This window comes from Salarias fasciatus, chromosome 16 (genome assembly GCF_902148845.1).
Source record: "Salarias fasciatus chromosome 16, fSalaFa1.1, whole genome shotgun sequence".
NCBI lineage: Eukaryota > Metazoa > Chordata > Actinopteri > Blenniiformes > Blenniidae > Salarias > Salarias fasciatus.
Window position 1 is genome coordinate 23,184,968 of NC_043760.1, and position 16,561 is coordinate 23,201,528.

Genomic DNA, 16,561 nt, shown 5'->3' on the forward strand with positions numbered 1-16,561 from the left:
GTTTGGCTCCTGTCGGCTCCCGTACTCGGCTTGATTGTTTTGGCAGTGTTCGCTAAAGACAGCTGGTGGGAAAACCCGTTGTAAGTTTTCTTGTTAATAAATTGTGAGCATACGTGTGGGACTGACATACATATGTGATGCTTTATCTGTATTTGTACGCTGAATTATGTATTTATCTATTTGTTCCGAACCAAAAAAAAAATCAGATGACAGCTGCAAACCGGGGTCCGAGTAGCCGCTAATGCTAACTATTAGCCTGCTTAAGGTCTGCATCTACTATGTATGTGGAATATTTTGAATTATTGTGGTTTCCTATAACTTCATATGCTTATATTGTACCAGAAATCTTACATCAAATCAGCACCCGTCCTCTTGGCGTTAGTTAAACGCTGTAAAAAGAGGATGCGGAAATTAGCCGTGTAGCTATGGCGCTAACGTTAGCATCAGGCCGGTAGGATGCTAGTGGTTTACATCAGACAGGTGGTGTGAAAGGTGTATTAAAAGAAAGTGTTTCACGACTCCAGGACGTGAGCTCAGTGGGTTAGTTGAAACTGCAAACGACCGTCTACAATGGGTGAAGTGATCACGATGGAAGGCTAACCGGGGTGGAAGCAGCGCACCGGCTGCAGGGTGGGGCTCTGTTAGCTCAGTGAATGAGGAGGATACCTGGCGGTCAGCTGGACGGATCGAGATCCCGTCTGTCACCCAGCATCTGGCGTTTTTACTTTAACCAGAGAAACACAGCAACACGCCGGGGCTGCTGACTGTCAGGACATGTTTAGCGTCGTGAGTCGCTGATCTGACCACAGACAGTTTTGATACAAAAGAAGGAGGCAAGGACAGTCATGTTTTACTCGAGACTCTGACGAGACGAGATGCTTGTTTTACATATAGTAAATAACAAAAGAATGTTATGATCAACCTGGACTAACTGTGGCATGTTTCTGTATACAGACAAATGTTAAATATATGCATATAAGAACAAGGAAAAGTTGGGGAGTTTCTAGTTTGGAGAATGGAAATGTTTTATTGACTCTACTTCAGTAAAGACCCCTTTTTCCTAAAAGTTACCAAGTATTTAATCTTGATCTTATCAGGCATGATTGTGCACTTGTATTCACCAGACTTTTAAGTTTTTTTTCTACCACCACTTCTAGATTGACATTATTTTTCTTTCCAGAAAGAATAAGTGTTATGTGTCGGTTGCCAGTGACTTATAATTTCTATGCTGCTAAAGATGAACCAAAATATTCTGTGTCATCAAATGCAGAATAAACTTAAACTAGATATACTCCCCAAATGTCTCCAGGGTAAATCAGCAGACCTTTGAAAAATTAAATACAACATTTGACAAAACCATCATTGTAATCTAAGTCATTAAATTGGGTATTTCCATAATTTAATTTTTTAAGTTATATTGTTTGCCATACTCCTGGTATTAGCTGTTTCCTAGCATGCTTAAGTCATTACTTAGTTTTACCATAAATGAACAAAAACATTTTTCTGAAATCTGAAACCAGATTGTTGTTTGTGTTCAGGTGTGGCATCATGTCGGACAAAAGCGAGCTGAAGGCTGAGCTGGAAAGGAAGAAGCAACGTTTGGCACAAATCAGAGAGGAGAAAAGAAGAAAGGAGGAGGAGCGCAAGAAAACAGTATGTTCAGGTTTTCTATCTGTCTGAGATGTTTTTTTTTTTTTGACACAAACTCATTAAAACCCGAGTCTCATTGTGCATGTTTCAGATGAGGCATATTGTGTTTTATTTTCGAGTTCTGATACGCTCATAGTTTCCAGTTAGGGTGGATGACTGCTAAGACCAAGATATAAACGAAATGTTTCTACCTGAGTCAATGAACATCGGGTGTCTTGTGTAGAGGAGCTAACTGGAAGAAGTTGAATCAAAACTTATTTCTGTACCAAAGGAGACAGCAGTGATACGGTGCTCAAAAAAACATACTTTAAAACAGAGAATAACAGTAAAACTACATGCACGTTTCACATATTTTTATTTTAATGATGTCTTTGTTTCAAACTATCTCACAACTCTACAGCTGCCTTTGAAGTTTTCATTGATGATTCAGAAGAATTTTACATTTTTCTCTTGCTAAATGTGTGAAAGAAGTATCAGTAAGCTGGTCGGTGGCGTTTATATCAGCCTCCATACAAGATAACTTTTACTTTGACCTGACTTCATTTGCATAGAAATGCCTCCTACCTGAAATTATATTATGCTTTTTACTTGAATATTTCACTTTCTACGGTAAAAGAAACCACTCATTTGCTCCATTTTTGTAAAGGTTGCCACAACAATTCATCGCAACTTGAACTTTAAGCATCACAAATTTTTGCACTGGCTGGCTTTTTGGGATTTGAACACCGACCCCTCAAAACTGAGGTCAGAGTTTAACCCAAGGTGCCGCTAGGGGGACGAGAGTGTTTCATTTTCCGTGGTCAGGGTGTCATTGCTTAATGTGAACTTCCTGAGACAATAATGATGGGCTAAATGTTTTTAAGCTTTCCACAACTTTTTCTTGTTTTGAAATATTTTCGTGTGTTGTGGCTTTTCCAAACCTTCCTCCAGAAGTTCTAATCACCTGCATTTGATGATTTAATCTTCCCATTAGATATGTTTTGCCCTATTCCCACAGTCTGTTATCCTCGATGGAAGGGAAATGTTTTGATCAAGGCACCATGTTTGTTTATGTGAGGCGTGTAAAACAGGACTTATTGTGTGAAAGACTCCCATGTTCGACTGCAGCTTCACAGCACAAGAGTGTGGTATATTAATGCTCGGAGCCAGGAACCAGACATGTTTGACTCCCTTCTCTGAGCTCAAATCAAAGCAGAACTGTTGAAACACTGAATGAATTTGTGATGCATCGCCGTGTTTCCAGGCAGACCAGCAGAAAGATGCCGTGGTTCACCAGGAGGACTCCGACCTGGAGAAAAAACGGCGTGAGACTGAGGCTTTCCTACAGAGTGTGGGTTTAGCCACAGATGCTCCTGTTGGTATGTCTCGGCTTGAAGATACTGTGACAGCTGCTTCTATATTGCATTCATACTGAAAAACATACAAATCCATAGTAAGCACCTCAAATTTGACTTTCTGTCTCCTGTATATTTGAATCACACCATAAAAAAACAGATTTTCCTTTGCTCCGACTGTATTCACGTGCATACAGGTGTTAAAATCCATCCATCCTTCATGCATTTGTGTTTTTGCTGTTGGGATCTAAAGATGTTAACAATATCAAAGATGTATATTAGCTATTTAAATTAAAGTAACGCACTGACTGCTACATTTGCTTAGTAAACCGTCTTGAAGACATTGTTAAATTGAAAAATCTGAGATCTTTCATAGAAAACTCTCAGCGGTTCCACAACATGATCCAACTCCTTCAGTGACAGACTGCTGCAGCCTCCATCCAGCACCACACCTTTTATCCTATGTAAATATTCTGAATATGTGGTTTTTCCCGGATGAGAGGTCAACAGATAATTTATTTATTATGATGTATTTACTGATGTGTGTATTTTTTTAATTGCAAATTCTGATTGTCTCCGTTTTGTAATGCCATTATTTATATTTTAATACTGAGTCCTATTATTTTATCATTGTGCAGTCGAGAGAGCTGCTGTGATGACTGAATTCCTCCACCTGGGATCAACAGGAGATGGCTTTTTGGAAGGATTTACATAATTCCTTATTAATGTCAAATCCCACCCAAGATAATATATTCCCCAAAAGGGTCAAAGATAAAGTTTGACTTCAGTTGATTTTCAGAGCACTTTTGCACTCCGACCAGCAGGTGGCAGAAGAGATCCATGTTAGAATCTGTGAAAGACCTCCAGCACAAATAAAAAATGAATTTCATTGCAGTTTATCCTAATTTTTAACACATGATGATTATCAGTATTGCATAAATTCCACTATGTGATTATGAGAGCAACATTGACATAGTTTTGTAGACTTGTGTGTATTTTGCTTTTTGTATTTTAAGTTTAGTGCAGGTTACAATATGCACTGTAATATTGTGGCCTCCAGGAAATCTACTTCCAAAATCTTCCTGGTTTTTTTTCTTCCAATATTTATCAGAGGAAAGCAGAGTGTTTTTATTCTGTAGTGTTTTGCACAGCCCGGTGTCTTTACTTACAGGTGAATATTGTCCGTCTCTCTGTTGTAGTCCCTCCTCCCACGTCTCCCACTGCCAAATCGGCGGGTACGCCAAGTGAGGCAGGGAGCCAGGACTCTGATGGAGCCGTGGGACCCAGGTATACACGCACACACACACACAGACACACACACACCACAAATGTTTGAATCTCAGCCATTTTTAAATGGTGAAAAGTAAACATGCAGTCCCTATTAAGTAGGAATGGAAGCTTTACTCCGTTTAAATGTTTGATGCTTCATTGTTTAAACTGTGTCTTTGAGGAAAATTCTTTCTGCGCTTTTTGTTTCGCACTTGTGCCACCGTGCCGCACATCCAGGGTTTCTGCTGCAGCTGTGCTGCACTGCAAATTCAATGTGATTCATTCTGAAACATGACTTCAAGAATCATGGCTGTTTATGCTTTAGTCTGCTTTGCATTATTTCCAAACAGTTGCCAAAGGTTATGAACACCTATAAAGCTCGGCTGCATTAAGACTCAGCTTTTTTTTTTTCTTCTTCTTCCTCCTTTTACAGAGTCTCATATTGTTACAGTGAATGATGACGAATTTGTGCCAACTGAGGGCATGTTTATTTCATTTACGTGCCGTTGAATTAGAACGGCCCTAAATTAACAATAAAACAGCGGGTTGCTGTGACGCCTGGGGGACTTCTTAACCCCTAATTAGAGCCCCTTCCCTGGGCTGAAATTCAAGCTCCCCCAGTGTCCCATCAGGCCCAGTGAGCTGTTCCACCTACGTGTTGACTCATTTCCCTCACCAGCATGGCCATTTCCTACACACATGGAGGTCATGTTTTCTCCCTGAGGGTTCTCTCTCTCTCTCTCTCTCTCTCTCGCTCGCCCGCTCCTTTCTTTCTACCCATCTCTCAGAGCCTCTGGTGCCCCTGTGCCCAGTCAGAGTGTGTGTGTGTGTTCACATCCACAGCGTTCTCTGAGTTTTGCGTAGACAGATTGAAGCTCCGTTTGAAATGGGAAAGAATCAATGTTTTGAGTGCGCTTCTTTTATAACATGCAAATGCAATTGATTTGTGACTTACAAACCAGTCAGCATGGTGTGTGCCACATTGCTAACTGTATTTCCTCTCCTCATTTGTCTCTCTCTCTCTGTCTCTCTCTCTCTCTCTCTGTCTCTCTCTCTCTTCTCTCTCTCTCTCTCTCTCTCTCTCTCTCTCTCTCTCTCTCTCTCTCTCTCTCTCTCTCTCGCACTAATGCCGCCTTGTTGCTGTGACACTAATCAGGACTCTGCACTGGGACTCTGACCCATCCACTCTTCAGCTTCACTCTGATTCTGAGCTGGGGTACTGGACAATCTCTTCTCTCCTTTCCTGGTCATTTTCCCTTCTCTCAATCTACAGCATGAATTGCTTTATCTTTCAGAGTCATTAATCCTTTAATAAAGTCAAGAGAACAGTGGACTCATGCATGCCAGAATGGTCAGATGAAACCTTGTAATTATTTCATTTTGATAGTTAAATCCTGTGAAAGACTAATTTACTGACTTTGGTCAGCTTGTGTGAGTGGATTCAGTATTAGATGGTTCATTTTGTTCAGGATGGTCACTGCGCAGAGTTTGAGTTCTTCTTTCCTTTTAGGCGTGGAACTCCAAAACTGGGAATGGCCAAAATCACGCAAGTGGACTTCCCACCCCGTGAAACGGTGTCCTACACCAAAGAGACCCAGACGCCGGTCATGACTCAGACGAAAGAAGGTGATTGCGAGCGTTGTGCAGGCGACCCCGGGTTAGCTGCGTGTGCATGATCCAGACTGGGCTTCAGTATGAGTGAAAAGAGAAAGCTCATCACTAAAGTTCTTTACTGGGCGACTGGGACCTGACTCAGTGAAGGTTCTTGATAAGGGTTTTGCTCCAGGAGCTCAAAATGAACAACAAGTAGATGAGGTTGGATTTTTCAGATGAAACTCGGAGGGGTTAAAATGAGGCCCAGGAAACATCAGACGTCAGGGCAGAGATTAAACTCCGACAAGCCCTGCTCCTCTGAACTCTGCTTCGGTGTAATTAATGAACAGGATGAGAAATCCAGTGACGGGAAGGAGAAACGAGATGGAGGCCGGAGATATGAAGGCCGCGCTGACGACCGCTGACGGCCTCTGAAGCATGTCGATATGTATGAAATTGCTGCACCCGAAGCTTTTCATGTGGCGGGACGGAGAGAACGTCGGGTTTAGACCGAAATACACATGTTGAACACGTGTCAAGAAATATGCAATATTTCTGGTGGTGCTGCTGGTTGTTGGTTGATTTTTCTAATGACGGAGGGTGAATAATACGCTCTGCTGAAGTCCTGATTAGGATTTCTGTCTTGTAGCTTCTGGATGACTCCATCTTTTGCTGCTTTCTCGTTTTATTCGCACCAGCCGACACGTGTATTTTTTTTTTTTTCTATTTTTTTTTAGCATCCTTGAAAGCCTGGTTAGGATTTTAAACAGAGTCCTGATTGTCGGTTGCTGTCCGATCAGGTGACGTGTCGAAAATTCCGAGGTGGCACGCCAAGCGAGGAAGATCAAATTGTGTGATTTTGTGGAAAAACTCCAAGCAGAACTAGTGAAGGATGAAGAGCATCCCTCCGTTCCCCGCCGCTCTTTACTCCGGACTCTACTGGGCATTGTGAAACTGTGTTAAACACCGATGGTTTCTGCCAGCTGTTCAACACGGGGCCCCCTTCCCCTCTCTGCCACTATGTAATCATTTCATCAACTCCCTCGCTTCCCTGTCTTCTCCCTTCACCGAACAGGCACATAACAAAACACACTCAGTGACATTGTGCATTTTCACACCATCACTTCTGGCACTCGATGAGACGGCATCCCCCTTCCCGGCTCTGCTCCCCTCGGCGCATTTTTGATGTGCGGGGTGGCGTCGGGCCTACTTTCTGATTGAGCGATTTATCATGTTGTCAAAAGGAGGCGACGTCGCAGCACTCTCAAGGTCAGCAGGCGGTGGCATTAGAGGGAGCGGCTGCCGTGCCCCGGCTGCTCGCAGACTGAGGGTTCCCACAGTGTTGGCAAGACACCTCTGAAAACTAGTAAAAGATTCGAACATCACCCGCCTGCCCTGCTGACACCAGGAGAATTTCCCGGACACTCGAGGAGAACATTTCAGTTTTACCTGCTTTGTCAGTAGGGACAGTATTGTGTCATCTGCGGGATGAAATGATGGTATCTTAATGTAGCTCCTCATGCAGCTGAGATTAAAACTAGTTCTGGATACAGAGGCTGTATCAGCAACACACTTCTGATTGATTGTCAGTGATCATCTGGAGCACCAGGTGCAGCCTCCAGCATTCCAAACTGTATAGAAGAATATGGCACTGCAGTGAGATATCCCCTTCCACTGGTACCCAGAACATACTATTGGCAAAATACATTCAAAATATGGACACATCTATGTGTTGAAGCTGCTTAAAAATAAAAAAAAAAAAAAGATTGATTTGGAAAGAGTTATGATTTGATGAATAAACCCCACAATGGCATCATTTGAGTCTAGTTAAAAACAGTGTCTCGGTCTCAGTTTTCTGTTCGTCGCACTTCCAGAAACAATAAGTCGATTTTACACCGTCGGTTTGGGGAGAATGCCGCCACTGCAGTATCCCCCGACTGCACTAGTAGGTAATGTGCAGCATCAGTATGCACTCCTCAACAAGAGGCTGTAATTTTGGAGTAAGATATTGTTGGAAGTTGGGGGGCTGGAGGGAGGTGGGCGGCTGGACTGGCTGGTCTAGTGCGGCGTTTCAGAAAGGCTCGTCAGGAAATACGAGCGCGGAGAGCCGTTTAGTAAATCCGATATTTAATTGAATGTGATTGTTTTAATCACTCTGAATTCAAAGGCAGGTCAAAACTTTTAATCACAAAAGCCCTTAATGGCCTTCTTGTTTGAAGTGCCACTTGTAATCCTGGTCAGCTTTTATGCACTTGATGGTTAGCACTGTTAAAATATCTGTTGTGTCCTTCAGTCATACAGTAGCTAATCATTTCTCAACCGAATATGTGGATTGTTCTCCTTCCCCTCGAGGCATTGCTTCTGCATTTTGCACCTCTGTGATCTGCTTTTTTCTGCCCTGAATGTCATGGAGCAGGATCTGCACCCTGATGTGAGTTTTGCTACACAGCTTTTGGAATTTTTTTTTTTTTTTTTTTTTTTTTTTTTGGAAGTGGGTGCATTCTATTTCAGGAAACAAGAAATGGTGGCGCACACGTGCTGGTACTATGTGCGGTTTTATTATTGGCCTTTGCACGGCTGAACAGACCCTTTCTGCGCGTGCTGCAGTCAGAGCCTTGTTCTCTCTGGACATATAGAAAACCCAAAGACACCTGCAGCACACAGCAAAAACCAGGCAGTTCTGTAGTTGTTCATCACTGGCCCCATGCCATGTTTGCATTAATATATTGTCTATTGACTAAGACTTGTGATTATCTCCCCCCCCCCCCCCCCCCCCCCCCCCCCCCCTTTCCCTGTCCAGCTTCTCCCCCCCCACACACACACACACCAAAAGCTTTTATTTCTTAAGTGGTACAAAAGCCATAATTGGGCCTGCTTTGAGAGGAGGTGTCAGTGTATGGGACATCGGTGATCCGGGTGAATTCAGTTAAATGCAACCCACCCACCCTTACCACTGCCCCCCCCCATGCATCCCCAGCGGGGTCACCAGGATCACTAGCTTTTCTCCAAATGGCCATTTTGGCTGGCAGGTGCATTATACCCTTTATTTTCAGATTGTCTATCCGCTCCTAATGCCTGGCAGGTTGATTGCTCTGGCTGCCTCGCCAGGGAAAGGGCTGACGAGCACGGCCGGGACTCGCTGAAAGACAGTGATTACTGTTTTCCTTTAAGCCTGATTGAGGCCCTTGAAAGGAAAGATTTTAACCTTCTCCCGTTGGTTGCAGAGTATGGCCGCACATTGAAATGGCGTGTGTCATCAACGCGGCCCCGTAAACTCATCAGCGCGCCCAAATAACCTTCGTCCCCCAAACCGCCGTCCGAGGAAGGGGATAAATCATTTTATGGACAAAGTGACAGATGACATTATCATTTAGATTATCTCAGTAGGAAGGAAATTCTGGCAGTGCCGTGCTGTCATCTAAGATTAACTATAACTGGAGGATCCGGGCGAGTATTTCCCCGTTCTGTATGAATCTGTTTTGTCCTACTTTCACTGTTTTTTTTTTTTTTTGTTTTTTTTTTATACATTGAAAGCATAGGCTGTATATTGTCTCTGGGAGATGTGTTTTGAAAAAAGCGTGTTCATCTTCTTTGAGGTAGAGCCGGTGTGCAGTTTGCCAGCTGGTGTGGCCTGTATTTTGTTGTACATTCTCTGAGGGTTGAATAGGAGTTGCAGGACCTCCTGCTAAGACGGTAATTGCACAGGGCTTGCCGTTCAGCGAGGAGCTTGTCTCGAGGCAGCCAGGCGTAAAGCCTCTGTGCCATCCCCATGCCACCTCTGAAGAGCACGAGACAATCCCAGCATCGCCATCTGCTTTTTTTTTTTTTTTTTTTTTTTCTCCCCGCACCGCGCCGCCGTCATCTGGCCGGTCCAATGGGGACGGGGCCCGGGCAGCTGCTCCACACCCGTCTGCCCCGCTGCCCCGTGGCCGGGAAGGGGGCACAGGAGGAAACGGCTACACTGACAGCTCCACTTCCCACTGAATGGCGAGGGGTCTCATTAACAGTTGGGGGGAAAGACAGGGGTCCCTATGACAACAAGACTCCCGCTGCGCTGTGTCCCTTTAATACAAACGACAAACGTCCCCGCTTTAGAGAGGAAGGCTCTTTTTGAAAGGCAACATTGTGCTGACAGACCAAGCACATGCAAGACATACAAAATCATTGTATTGCCGCGCCTGTAATCGCGGGGTGGAGCTTTTTTTGCTGAAAGAAGAAAGTAATGCAGGTGGAAAATGTAGTGACATAAAGGTGCAAAGTGCCTGCATGGAAGTATAATCATTCCTCTGGTCAAAGTTGTTCCACTTCATTTGATTATTATTTCCTGTTTGCATTTAGGATTCAGCCCAAAGTGTTGTTGCAAACGAGATTCTTTTAGTTTGTGTTTCCTAAGAACGTCTAAGTTTTTACGGCCTCCCAAAGGGCTTTTTCCAATGTTTAACGGAGTTCGCCGTGCCTTTCATCTGCAGAGGAAGAAGAGGAGGAAGAAACTGCTCCACCTCAAGAAATCACCCAGGCTCAAACGGAGAAGCCGGACCAGAAGGAGGAGGAGGAAGGTACTTCAATCAAAGTGATGATAATTGAGATGCTTTACTGAAATTGAGCCGTTTAGGTTCTTTTAAGAAATTCACAACTACGTATACTGTAAAAAAAATAATTGCTTGGAAGGGGTTTCTGTTCCTGTAAAGCAGGACATTTAGATGCCATGTCGTAATGGCCGAGAGCGGCGGGGATCTTCACTGCCATGCATTGTGTTTGTGTTCCTCTGTAAAGTACCCCCCCACGAATTGACCGAGGAGGAGAAGCTGCAGATCCTGCACTCGGAGGAGTTTGCGAATTTCTTCGACCACAGCACCCGCATTATCGAGCGGGCGCTCTCCGAGCACGTGGACCTCTTCTTTGACTACAGCGGCCGTGACCTGGAGGAGAAGGAAGGGTAGTAATTGGGGAAAAGTCACGTCTTTAAAATGTGTGATTGGTTTTTTTGAAGAAGAGCTTCATATTGATTGAAGATGCATTTCTTTTTTTTTTCCCCCTTTTCCAGTGAAATTCAGGCTGGAGCGAAGCTTTCGCTCAACAGGCAGTTTGTGGACGAGCGCTGGTCCAAACATCGGGTCGTCACCTGCCTCGACTGGTCTCCCCAGGTGCTTTTTCGCCCCCTCATCCAACAAACACTTTACCATATCTTTAAGAACTGATTTATCTTTTTTTTCCTGCCAGTTATTGTGCAAAATTGCATATTTTTTTGCTAATTGGCTGTACAAACAAGTTAGAATTGCCGAACCATAATGCTTCATGATTACTTTGCTTGAGTTTGACAGCGTTTACGTTGAGCCGCAGCTCCCTCAGGAAAAGTCAGTTGTGTCCCACACAAATTGTCACTTAGTCGGAGGCCGTAATGATTTGTTTCCTCTGGTGTCTAAGGTCATTTAATGCGTGATTCTGCAATGGCTTGTGACAGTGATTGAACAGCGGCTCTTTGTTCACTGTAGTTTCTTGCTCAGAGCAGCAGAGGAAGTCTCGGCTAAATGTCCAATGCAGCTTGTTTTCTTGATGTTGCGGCGGCGTTAATGTTTGTGTTTTGAAATATCCTCCCTCTGCCGTTATGCTCCTCTGAGTAGCTGCCGAAATGGAACATTTCGTTAGAATTACAGGAGCACAATTCACTGAAGTTGTTTCGGGGTTACAGCGACTTAAACAAGCCATTAATCTTCCCGGAAAGGGTTACTCATTCTCGGAGGTGTTCGGCGGCGCTGCCACAGAGGGCAGCCAAGGCTTTCCCACGTAGAGCTCAGCCTGGGGGCTTCGCCTGCCTCCCCCCACCAACAGTCATTCCTTTTTTTTTTCCTCTTCTCTCACCAGTATCCTGAACTCCTGGTTGCTTCATACAACAACAACGAGGAAGCTCCTCACGAGCCAGACGGCGTGGCCCTGGTGTGGAACATGAAGTACAAGAAGGCCACGCCAGAATACGTCTTCCACTGTCAGGTACCCAGAGCTCTTAACCCCAACAAATCTTCCTCTTCTACCTTTCCAATAAGTGGCGTCTTCCACGATAAAGGAGGCAGACCTCTGTTTGCTCGCCCTCCACGCTGTGAGTTAACGGTGCTGGCATCGGCCTCCACCACATCTGTCCAGAAACACATGTTGCCGAGGCGCCGGAGAAGACCTGTGGCGCAGGAGCCGGCTGGAATCTGGGCGCTGATGCAGGATTAAGCGTGTGGGGCAGGGCTGGTTATCATGTGCATCTAAACAAGGGCCCTGTGTTCAGACGGGCGAGCTCCTCCGCTCTGCCCAGCCTTATTATAATGCGTAGCCCCCGAGGCTCCTCCACCAACAAGACGAGTTGAGTAGAACCACATGTCGCAGCTTCCAGAGCGGATGTCGACGCAGGCGTGTTGCTCAGATGAATAAAACCGAACAGAAGTGTGAATGCAGTTTCCCCGCACCTCCCAGCCGGCGCAGAACAAGATGCATATCGTCCATGTGCTGCAACGTTCCTTCATAGAGACCTTCAAAAGAATGTATGTGAATTGGCGAGCACAATCCAACATAAGCACACAGTTGCTGTTTTTGATTTTGAATACTCATTACTTGCAGTCTAAAAAAACCAGGAGCTGTCGTTAATGTATTTTGGGCGTCTTTGTACGTTGCCATGGAAACTGTTGTCAATCAATGCTGTAGAGGTGAAAAGTCAAACAGATTAAACATGGCAAAGCTGGACAGCCTGCATTGTTCCTATGGAAACAACAGTCATTACACATCCGCTACAAATGGATGTTTCCAGACAAAAACATTTAAAGCCTAGTCACTAACTGTTACCATGGAAACAACACAAATCTTACCGTTACCATGAAGACGCGATCTGTGTTAATGATTCTGTCTGTGTCGGCATAGAAACACACTGGCCAGGGCCACTAATTGCTGCCATGGAAACAGCAGGTGTCAGATCAGCTAAAGCAGGGACTGTTGCCGTGGAAACCCCTCAGCTCAGTTAGCGTATTGCAGCACGGCTGTTTAAACTCAAGACTTGTTACTCACTATCGATCAGTCTGAATTGTATTTGAGAAAATGACACTTGAGTTCTGACTCGTTTGATCAAAACGTGCTTACCGGGAGGCGATCAGCCACAACATTATGACCACTTTCAGAGGAGGTGAACCATTTATCTCTTCATCGGGACAGTTTTTAGAAGGCAGGATTTTTTTTTTTTAAGCAGCTGGGAAATGTTTTGTCGTCAGTATTGATGTGTCCGAATCAGACAATCCCTCACAGATTGTTGTGGACAAGGCTGCTCACATGCTCTCCTTATACGTTTGTCTTCTCTCTCGCAGTCTGCAGTCATGTCGGCCGCGTTTGCCAAGTTCCACCCGAACGTGGTGGTGGGGGGGACGTACTCGGGCCAGATCGTCCTGTGGGACAACAGAAGCAACAAGAGGACCCCTGTTCAGAGGACACCACTGTCAGCAGCAGCACACACGGTACGGTTACACACGATCTGATGATCTGCCACTGTGAACCCAGCTTCAGAGTGGCGTCTCACCTCTGTTGTCGTTGGCGCCGCAGCACCCGGTGTACTGCGTGAATGTGGTGGGCACCCAGAACGCGCACAACCTGATCAGCATATCCACGGATGGAAAGATCTGCTCGTGGAGTCTGGACATGCTCTCCCAGCCGCAGGTACATTTATAGGAATATGTCAGCGTTTTCCCGTTGGATCGTTCTTTGAAATGTTTCCCAACGGGAGCAAACTTGCCACGTCGATGCAATGTTAATGTATTTTTTTTCATGTAAGTTTGTAAATAGCCCTTCCTGTCTATTCCCCTCTGTGCTGCTCTTGCTTCCTGTCGCTCGGCTCATGCTAAATGTCAGGCCTTTCGGTTAGATCACTCTGGCATTTGCCTCGTCTTAACTGTTATTTTTTTTTCTGCAGCTCATTTTTCACTTGGAAGGAAATTATTTTTGCCAGCGGTGTCATTTCATCCACACTGCCAAGACCTCAATGTCAAAGTTTTTTCTTTAAATATATAATGTGCGAGTTGAATTTAGGTTAAGCATTAATAAACTGTGGAGTGATTTTTTTTTTAGTTTTTTTTTTACAGGTTGTGCTTGGCAGCATGTGTGTTAGCATAAAGCCTGAGCAAAGAGCTCATTGTGGACGTTGTTCCGTGTCGGTTTCATCCGCAGGACAGCATGGAGCTGGTGTTCAAGCAGTCCAAGGCTGTGGCCGTCACCTCCATGTCCTTCCCTCTGGGGGACGTCAACAACTTTGTGGTGGGCAGCGAGGACGGCTCGGTCTACATGTCGTGTCGTCATGGAAGGTGCGTCCAGAAGCAAACCGCGCTCCCCGCCCCTCCATGAAACATCAGCAGGAAACTGAGGCCGCTTGTTCGGCCCACCTCGGACCGAGTGTCAAATAAATATAACCCACTCACTTCCCAGTGCAGCGCAAATCCAACACTTGATCTCCTCTGCTGTTTGAGGTTTCACTCCTGCCCAGCCATCCTGTTTTTCTTTTCCGCTTGTCAGTTGTGTTTGTAAAGGTCGTTCAATATAAACAGTCCACACATGCAGGGGAAACAAATCATTTTTTCCCCCTCCCGTTCCCTCTCTTTCTTTGGGTGAGAGAGTTTGTTTACAGTCGGTATCGGCCCGGCGAGGATTGAACCTGCAGCTCGTCCCACAATGTTCTCATTTGAAGGGACTGGGGTCCCTCTCTCGTGGCAGATCGTCCCCCGGCGGAGAAATGTGGCTTGAATCAGAGCTGCCAGCGCGCGGCAGCTCGGGGCCCCACGCTAACCGTCCTGCAGTATGCCCCGAGAACCGCAGAGAGGGATAGCTGCTAGGATTTGCGCGGCAGAATCACCTCTGTAATTGGGGAATAATTTTCTACCTCATTTGCGATGGTATGATACTCTCATCGCAGTTAATAATGCATAAGCATCACTCATGCTGAGTATGTACCTCTCCCGCGTTAATTATGGGAGCCTCGGTTGGGTACAGCTCTGCAACATGTGGCTGAAGGGGATGCAGGAGCTTTGCCACCCTGCTGGTAATTACATGATAAGTAAATGATTACTGTCAATATGTCCGGCAGAGGTCCGTCTGCTGCCTCTGCTTTTTCTTAAACCTCAATGTAAAGCCATAAATGGATGTTTACCTGGGCTGCTTTTACACACATTTTCAGACATTTCGCACACACTCGTCTTCACGCCTCTCTTCCTCCTTGGCCTTCCACAGCAAAGCAGGCATCAGCGAGATGTTCGAGGGCCACCACGGCCCCATCACGGGGATCCACTGCCACACAGCTGCAGGGCCGCTGGATTTCTCCCACCTGTTCGTCACGTCTTCCTTTGACTGGACCGTCAAGCTGTGGAGCACAAAGGTGCGTGTGAATGAAGTCTTGAATGCAGGGAAAATCCTCAGGATTCATTTGTTTAGTTCAAAAGGCCCATCGGAGCCGAGGACCGAGGTTCCCCGCTATGTGAACATTGTGAGTCTCTGCAGCCTCATAAGAGTCGCCACAATGTCCGTATTATATTGATTTTGCGCAATGAAACCAGATATCATTGCACAAGTGTTTTCTTCACCGGTTGGAAAAGCTGTACACAATGAAGCCACGTAATTATCTGAAACGTACCCGATTGAGCTGTTGCATTATGCTCCCACAAAATCATCAACATCTCATCATTCCTCTAAGATCCAGCCTGATCCTGGTGTTGTTTGGTTTCCAGGCCACAATAAAAATCAGAGGAATAAGTTATCTGCTTGTGTTAGCAGAGTTTGAAGACTCGGCTTTCATTGTTTGATTGATTCTCCAGCAGCCACGAGATCACTTACATTATGATGTTGTCCAAACTCCATAACTTTGCTTTAATTTTTAACGCCGGTGGTGGGAATAAACGTGTACCTTCAGGACAGGACTGCGCTGAAATAAAGTCTCCAGGACCTGTAGACGCTCCAGAGTTAGACACAGACGTGACATTTAGGGAAAATGCTGTGTATAGGAGGCTGTCTAGCGTTCCCACTGCGTACAGCTACACCTGCTGCTCTTTGATTACCAGCATGCGGAGACGCCAGGTCTCACCTTCTGCATCAGCACCACCGTCTTTGTTAGCAAAACCCAAACCGCAGACGAAGTGGGTGCTGGAAACTCCGGTTTGTTGGATTTTGAACAGAACAGTTTGACTGACCGCTTCATGAAAAATACTAATGAGCCCTGTCCTTGATTCCACTGCGCAGAACAACAAGCCGCTGTACTCGTTTGAAGATAACTCGGACTATGTGTACGACGTCATGTGGTCGCCCACTCACCCCGCTCTGTTCGCCTGTGTGGACGGCGTCGGTCACCTGGACCTGTGGAACCTGAACAACGACACCGAGGTACGTTTTCTGTGGTGAATTACAGCTCACTGGACATCGTCAACCCACTGAGGAGCCAGTGTGTGTTTCCACATGTCGGCTTCATGTCTGATTTCAGCCCTCTTGAGTTTTTTCCTCCTGCGTTCTGGTTCCAGGTTCCCACCGCCAGTGTCACCGTCGACGGTAACCCGGCTCTGAACAGGGTCAGATGGGCCAACTCGGGCAGAGAAATCGCCGTGGGAGACTCTGATGGACAAGTTCGTGTTTATGAAGTCGGAGAGGTGAGCGAGCGTGACCTCAGGTTTTTTTCTTCTCCTCTTTCTCCATGTGCGACTTTCAGATAGGACTCATGC

General features: G+C 45.6%; 1 protein-coding gene across 5 annotated transcripts in view; it reads left to right on the top strand.

Annotated features, from left to right (window-relative positions):
- Window positions 1-16,561, top strand: part of dync1i2a (dynein, cytoplasmic 1, intermediate chain 2a) — a 17,470-nt gene continuing 909 nt past the window's right edge. The window contains exons 1-16 of one of the 5 annotated variants that reach the window (XM_030111350.1): window positions 1-80; window positions 1,539-1,653; window positions 2,894-3,008; window positions 4,184-4,271; window positions 5,410-5,499; window positions 5,764-5,879; window positions 10,316-10,402; window positions 10,620-10,782; window positions 10,891-10,990; window positions 11,709-11,834; window positions 13,181-13,327; window positions 13,413-13,526; window positions 14,034-14,167; window positions 15,087-15,231; window positions 16,089-16,229; window positions 16,364-16,489. In XM_030111350.1, coding sequence (XP_029967210.1) covers window positions 1,549-1,653; window positions 2,894-3,008; window positions 4,184-4,271; window positions 5,410-5,499; window positions 5,764-5,879; window positions 10,316-10,402; window positions 10,620-10,782; window positions 10,891-10,990; window positions 11,709-11,834; window positions 13,181-13,327; window positions 13,413-13,526; window positions 14,034-14,167; window positions 15,087-15,231; window positions 16,089-16,229; window positions 16,364-16,489 — 1,797 coding nt within the window. In that variant the 5' untranslated portion in view covers window positions 1-80; window positions 1,539-1,548. Of the gene's footprint in view, window positions 81-1,538; window positions 1,654-2,893; window positions 3,009-4,173; window positions 4,272-5,409; window positions 5,500-5,763; window positions 5,880-10,315; window positions 10,403-10,619; window positions 10,783-10,890; window positions 10,991-11,708; window positions 11,835-13,180; window positions 13,328-13,412; window positions 13,527-14,033; window positions 14,168-15,086; window positions 15,232-16,088; window positions 16,230-16,363; window positions 16,490-16,561 lie in introns of all 5 variants that reach the window. The other 4 variants (XM_030111352.1, XM_030111351.1, XM_030111353.1 and 1 more) reach the window with 4 other exon arrangements.